This window comes from Silene latifolia, chromosome 1 (assembly GCF_048544455.1).
Source record: "Silene latifolia isolate original U9 population chromosome 1, ASM4854445v1, whole genome shotgun sequence".
Lineage (NCBI taxonomy): Eukaryota > Viridiplantae > Streptophyta > Magnoliopsida > Caryophyllales > Caryophyllaceae > Silene > Silene latifolia.
In genome coordinates, this window is record NC_133526.1 from 17,171,069 (window position 1) to 17,178,557 (window position 7,489).

A 7,489-nucleotide genomic window follows, 5' to 3' on the forward strand; every position below is an offset into this window, starting at 1 on the left:
TCAAAGCAATAGTCAAATAATAAAGAGACAATTGAAGAATCAGTAATTTAAGAGGCAATTGAAGAACCATTAATTAAACAGACAATTGAAGAATCATTAGTAACTCAAACGAGAAAATTGAGAGACATTGATTATAAATCTCATCAAAATACAAATTCATATTGTTTTATTTGATATTAGGTTGTTCAAACCAACATTATCCGTCCTTACAAAAGTCTGTTTTTTTTGGTTCTCTATGTAATTTAGAGTATTTTATTGGAATTTTGTGTCTCCTTTTTCCTTTTCTTTTTGTTCATGTATTTATATTTAATAGTCTTAATTAAAGGTGCCAATTCAATTAATTAACTTGATAATTTAATTAATGATGTTATTTTAGGAGGTATGTAAATGTTAATGCGATTCTAATATGGATGTGCTTTGATCTTCGCGTAATTATTTTGCATACCCAATAAGAAATATTTTTACGAGACTAGCATAATTATCCATATCGTACGAGTCTTAGGATTTTGACGGGAGTATTTATTTAAATTCTATATCTATATGTGTACTTACTATAAGTGAAGTAATAAGAATATTATATTTTTGTAGAGAAAGAAAGGATAATGAATGAAAAGTAATCACACTATATATTTTGAAATAGGAGGTTTTTAACTGCATATGAAGTAGAAAATAAATTTCAATGCAATTTATTCATATATGGAAGGCTGACTTCTTTTAATGTTTTGTTTTATTAGTAGCAATTTGTACTCATATTTTTAAATCCTTTGAAAACAGAGGACGACAATAGAGCGTAAATTCATGTTTAAATACTTTTATGGCGTCAAGATTTTCCATAAGACCAGAAGTACCCGAAAATTCAATTTGAGGGATTGTGTCCTCGCTTCAAAACAACCAAGCTATTCACATTTTGGTTTGTGTATCATCTCGAATCAAAAATTTGGAGTGTATTAAACTTTTTTTTTTAAATTCACAAATTAAACACTTAAACACAATCAATTGTTAACAATCCGTGATTTTCACAGGTTCCAAAACTAGTTCCCTCTTTATTTCTCTATTTAAGAGGAAGTTTAAGTTAATAATGATAATATTGTATAACACAAATTCCACTGTTTTGTTGGTTAATTCACATTAATTACTGAGTTACTTTTTTATAGGGACGATTCATTGGAGAAAGAAGACTATATGGAGAAATAAATATATACGGAGTATTAAAAACTAAATTTAAGTTTGACGACATCAACGTGAATGATTAATCACAAATAGGATCCTACAACCTGTTGTACAGTAGCATTGTACAACAGGCCCATATATTACATATTAAACTATCTAAGTCCAATAAAAAAAATTCTACACATCCAGTTTTCCCTTATTCTGATTTCTCTCCAGTCGACAAACCCTACCTCCTCTTTCTCTTCTCTAAATTTCTCTTAAACGACGACAAACCTCCTTTCTCCGTAATTCTGATTCTAATATGGTGAAAGGGAAGCAATTGACATCATAATCAAGGAGGAAAAACGCATCTAACAATATTTTTGGTGAATGAGAAGCAATTTACATCATCATCAAGAAGGGAAAATGGATCTAATAATACTTTAAGGTAAATTTCTACACCAATCATACGAACTATTATTAGAAGAATACAAGCTAAAAAATTCGAGCACATAAGAATACGAGCTATTAAGATAAGAATATGAGCTAATGTAAAAAGAATACGAGCTTAAAAGAATCACAAACTTAAAAATACGAGCACATAAGAATACGAGCTATTAAGATAATAATACGAGCTAATGTAAAAAGAATACGAGTTTAAAGGATCACGAGCTTAAAAATACGAGCACATAAGAATATGAGCTATTAAGATAAGAATACGATCTAATGTAAAAAGAACACGAGCTTAAAAGGATCAAGAGCTTTAAAATACGAGCACATAAGAATACGAGCTATAAAGATACGAATACGAGCTAATGTAAAAAGAATACGAGCTTCAACTATTTTCATGCATTAGAAATTTTGGATAAAAAAATTTCTTCCTCACGAGTCACGTCATATTGATTTGTTCCATATAGTCAATTAATTATAATAATTTAAAGGAGAATATGATTCATTAGCTGGATGATGGATGAAGATGGAGAGGAGTTAGAAAAATATGGAAGCAGTCAGAGAGAAGGAGGATTTGATTCAAAATTGGATTACGTTATTTTTTTTTTTTTTTTGTAAAAGTATTTGGAAAAAGAATAAAATAACCTTGGATGTACAATGTTCATTGTACATCCAGTTGTATAGTCTTGGAACTGATGATTAATAGTGTTTTAGTTTTTTTTTTTCAACTGTATTTTTTATTTTGGTATTTGTTGATTTTTTTTTATCATTTTACCTTTGAAAAATATAGCACTCTTTAAATTATCGACTTTGATCTTTATGTTAACATGTCAATGCCCGTATTTTTAGTACACGATCTATCATGAATTACTTCTGAGATGAGGTAATCTTACTATGTTAACATGTCAATGCTCGTATTTTATAAAGTCTCAATTACGAGAAACACTAAAAACAAAATATCCCGTGAAATTCACGGGTCACAAAACTAGTTTTGTCTTTAAATGGCGATATTTTGCCCGTCTACAATATAGACGAAAAGTGACCGTCTACTAGGGGTGTTAATGAGACGAGACAGCTCACGAGCAACTTGAAGTCCGCCCGGTCAAAGCTCGTTCGAAACTTGACGCTTGTGTGAGCTCGGCTCGATAGGTTAACGAGTCAAGCCGAGCTAACGTTGGCTCGGTTCGAAAAGTTCGTGAGCAACTCGAACTTGTGTAATTAGATAAGATATTACTCATATTTTATAAAAATATATTATCATGATTTATATATTTATATCACACATATCAAAAATGTCTCATTGATTTTCCAATATTTGTATATAAAACTTCGAGCCTTGTTATTGAAAATATCGAGAAAAAAAAAACGAAAATTCAACAATTATATATAGACTCGAGTTGAGTTCGAGTTTGGCTCGAGCTCGCGTTAAAGCTCGCAAGCTTGATAACAAGCACAATTTTTTCAAGCTCGGGTAAACTCGAGATCGACTTGAGTTAGAGTTTTACTTTGTGAGTACAAGCCGAGCAAGGCCAAGCTCGGACTCGGTTCATTAACACCCTACCGTCTACAATGAGCATTTGCCAACAATTTACAGTATATTTGTTGACTGAAAAAATGTTCTCGTATCAGTCGTTTGTGCTAATGTCACTAAGTAGAGTCAAGTGTACAATTTGTTAAGAATACAATAAGCCTCCTCCCAAAAGAGGGTATCCTGAAACATACGCTTCTTTTCCAAAATAAAGCCCATACCGAATTGTCAGACATCTGCAAATTGAATGGTTGCAAATTGTACACTTGATTTGAAAATTATAATAAGAACACAAATTCTCATTATAGACGGACACTATCCGTCTATACATATAGACGGATACCATTTCTCCTCACAAAATACCCATTTGCCATAAAGTGGGAAACACTTGAGGGTGTCCCACCTTGTCCCCCCTACCCATTTTATTAGAGGTGTTTATCCGTCTGTTCGCCCACCCGTCTATACCAAGACCTATTGTAATAAGAAAGGGTGAAGAGGTTACAGTAGTAGACTAGACTAGTAGTGCAACAAAAGTGGTACTGTTGTCTCTCCTCAACAGATCAACTTCGAACAAAGAGAGAAAAAGCAGGCAGAAAGCAATGAATAATGAGTGTTCATTGATTGGAGAGAATATAACCATGTGTATGTGCATTTATTCCTTGGATGAAAATCATAGGAATCTGCCAAAAATAAATTAGAAACTCACTAATGCTACATAAAACAGTACAGTATTAATTAGCAAGTCACTTAATGGTAACACTGCATGTGTCAGTATGACTAGTAGCAAAATTAAGGGGTTCCACTAAATATTGCTTCCAGTTAATCTGATCGGGTTTGCTGGGTCGGATCAGGTTTTTCCAATTCTAATTATGTGTTTTTTTTTTGGAAATGAGTGGCAAAGCCTTGAAAATTATCTATTAGCTATTACACTGGGAATAAACCTCAAAAATATCCACCCGAAGAATAGGGTGCAAATCGCTAAAAGGTACATCTAAATACACAAGAAGAGTATGTATTTGTAAGGGCACTTCTTATGACTTATGAGTGCGATGAGTTTCCAACTTTATAAGGATTTTGTAATCACAAATTCTCATTATAGACGGACACTATCCGACTATATTTATAGACGGATAGTGTCACTCTCACAAATTAAAGTGGGTAATGCAAGTGGGTGGGTAATGCAAGTGGGTGGGAAATGGATCCCCCATTTGCACTACCCACTTTAATTTGTAAGAGGGACACTATCCGTCTATAACTATAGTCGGATAGTGTCCGTCTATAATGAGACGCATTGTTTTGTAATACATGACTTCAATTTACGAATTCTCTTTAACAATGATGTAAGGTAACAGTCTATTCAAAAGTCAAACGCCAATGAATAAATAAATCGGTTTTCTAACGTATGCTTTAAAGACACACGTTAATAAGCTAATTAATATAAAAAAGATTGTTGAGAATATTTATCTCGTTATGGTAAATATGAGTTTGTACATCAATTTTTTATGATATAATATATTCTCAACAATTTTTTTAAAATTAACTTATTAATGTGTACCCATAAAATACACATTAGAAAAATCGTAAATAAATAAATAAATTAAGTAAACAATTAACTGGAGGAATTGGAGAATTGGTGTATGTTAGTAGTGGACAACTGAACGCAAAGGCCTAGACTTTGTGGCAAGTAGTCAAAAGTGTGAAACGAAGAAAAGACGTGAATAGTGAAATGGAGAACCTAATCCTTGCCATTAAAGACCCATCATTTTAGGTATCTATCTACTTCTCTTTCAGTTTTGATATAACTAACTAACTTCAACCCAACCAATTTGCTCCACACTCCCTCTCAATCATTCTTCCAACACCATGCACCACGCACTTACTCACACCCTAATCCTTCTTTTACTTACTTGCTTGTGTTCATCAAACAACTACTAGTCTTTCACGAGACACTCTCATTCTCATTAGTATATCGTGACTTCGTGAAAGCCATTTATTAGATTACAAATTTATCTATATTGGCCAAAAAGAAGAAATTATCACATCTTTTATTGTTAACTCCGATAATAACTACTCGTATCATATACACTATCACTTAATATAAGGTAACATTGATCAATTTCACGATAATATCTGGTAACGTCTTTCGATGATCTCTAGTCAAACAATTGGGAATGACCTTTTGGCTCGATGCCTCCTTAATTACTTGATAAACTTACAAATCGACATATCTATCTTAACAGATCTGAGCGGGTTCTGGAACACGGTAAAGATTAGTACAGATAAAATTTTTGTGCTAATTTTTTCATAAATATTAAATTAAAATAAATAAATATTTCTTGATGGTGATATTAGCTACCCACCATTTATGGCTTGTCATCTAGACTTCCAGTTCTAGTTCACTTGTAAATCACATCCTACATACCACCACATTGCTTTGATAATAAATAAGGAATAAAAATAATATACACTCTACCAAATATATTTTTTTGAGTAAGTTTGCGATATTGGTGAAATGTTGTGGCTGGAGTTAACCTAAGAAAGAATTAAATTTCAGCAATATCGTAACTTACAAAAAAAAATTTTTTTTTTTTCACCGGGAACACAAGTGTTCTCATTTGAACCAAAAATAATGCTAGTAATGAAAATAAACAAATACTTTCTTGACCTTGAGTCTCAATCATTTTTCACAAAGAATAAAAAACGTAAATAAGAAACAAGAATGTAGAGAGTAATCAATGTAAAATGAATTAACAATTACTGGTATTTTGCTTCAAGTTACAATTGATGATTTCTACGTATCTAAACAATTCACATGTATAAAAAAATTAACCAAGCTAATTATAAAATAAATGAGATTAATTAACTAATCAATTAATTAATCCAAGAATAATCAATAATGGCAGTCTACCAAAGAAGCCGCCGTGAAAACAAGCGTCTTATCATTCGAACCGAAAACAAAGTTTTGATGAAGATCTTCTTCAGGCGCCGGAAGATTCAAATCCAACGACAAAATATTCTTGGTCGCCACGGCTGCAACGGTCACCGTTGCAGAAGAGGCGGGTTTCATGGAGGGGATGGGGCGATGCCGCCTCATGTGTCCCCCTAATGCTTGACCCGACGCAAACTCGGCCCCACATATCCCGCATTCATGCACCTTTACCTTGTTACTAATATTCGTAATATTATTAGTAGTATTAGTATTTGGATGTGAATTGGGGGTTTGTAACGTAAGACCGATGCCAAAATCGTGATTAATGGATCGATTTTGATTACAACTGTCATAGTTTAAACCCGAGAAATTCAACGAGGACAATTTCTCAGCTACGAGTAATTTAGGCTTCTTGTGGCTCGCACGGTGTCCTCCTAATGCTTGGAAAGATGGAAATGACCTATTGCACGTTTTGCACTCGTACGACGTCGGTCCATTATTATTGTTGCCCTTACTATTATTGGAACCTTGAGCTAGAAGGATTAGGCAATGAGCCATATCCTCCTCCTCCTCGGACGTGGCGGCCCATCCACCAGAACTATCAGAAGCACCATCTTCTGTAGCGACCGAGGTGGTTGACATGGTTAACGCTAAAGGAGAACAAGGCCGAGCACGCTTTGTTCTCTTCCCCTTAAAAATCAACAACATATTATTTTTGACATTCTCTTGATCATCATCACTTGTACAAATAATATTATTATTATTACCTTCTTGTTGGGCTACCATACTCCCACTTAGTATAATTAATTAATTAATCGAAAATGCCAAGAAACGCAATACGAAAGATATATGATTACAAGTAGAGAGAGATATGAAGGAAAGAAATGTATGTATGTGTTGTGAAGTGTTGTGGGTGAAGGAATATATAGGATAAAAATAGGAGAGAAAATAATAATAAAAAAAGAAGAAATGTAAGGTGAAGAGTTAAGAAAGTATAAAAATAGGAAGAAAGGCAAGCATATAGGAGGAATGTAAGAGAGAAGAGGCGAGGAATGTTAAAAAGATTCGGTAGGTTTTCAAGCAAACCTCGCTCATTACTTGTTATCAACGACTCTCCCCTCTGTATGTTTAGAGTGCAAGCCTGGAACCTCACACTTTTTCCGCTTCGATTACTATACTTTCATACATACTCTTTAGTTTTTTAATCTCGGATTGATATTCGGAAAGAGTCTTCTTGTATTGCTAACACAAATGTATAAGACTATGAACAGTTAACCCCCTACTAATAAGAGAATAAATAATATACCAAAAAATAAATAAGAACTCGAATTTTTTGGCAAATTGGTGTTTATTAGCAAAATAATTAGGGAAATGGGGTTGGTTTGAAAATATTTAGACTTATGGTGTCCACGTCATCAGTTTTTATTTTTTTT

The 7,489-nt window shown here is 33.1% G+C and overlaps 1 protein-coding gene across 1 annotated transcript; it reads right to left on the reverse strand.

Moving 5' to 3' along the window:
* Positions 1-5,849: 5,849 nt before the first annotated feature.
* LOC141653317 (zinc finger protein ZAT5-like) lies at positions 5,850-6,935 on the reverse strand. Its single transcript, XM_074461077.1, has one exon. It carries the CDS (start codon positions 6,840-6,842, stop codon positions 6,018-6,020), a length of 825 nt encoding a protein of 274 aa, XP_074317178.1. The 5' UTR covers positions 6,843-6,935; the 3' UTR covers positions 5,850-6,017.
* Between the last annotated feature and the right edge of the window lie 554 nt (positions 6,936-7,489).

Excerpts from the sequence above, each read along its gene's own strand:
- LOC141653317 (XM_074461077.1), bottom strand. The coding sequence starts at position 6,842 with ATGGTAGCCCAACAAGAAGGTAATAATAATAATATTATTTGTACAAGT.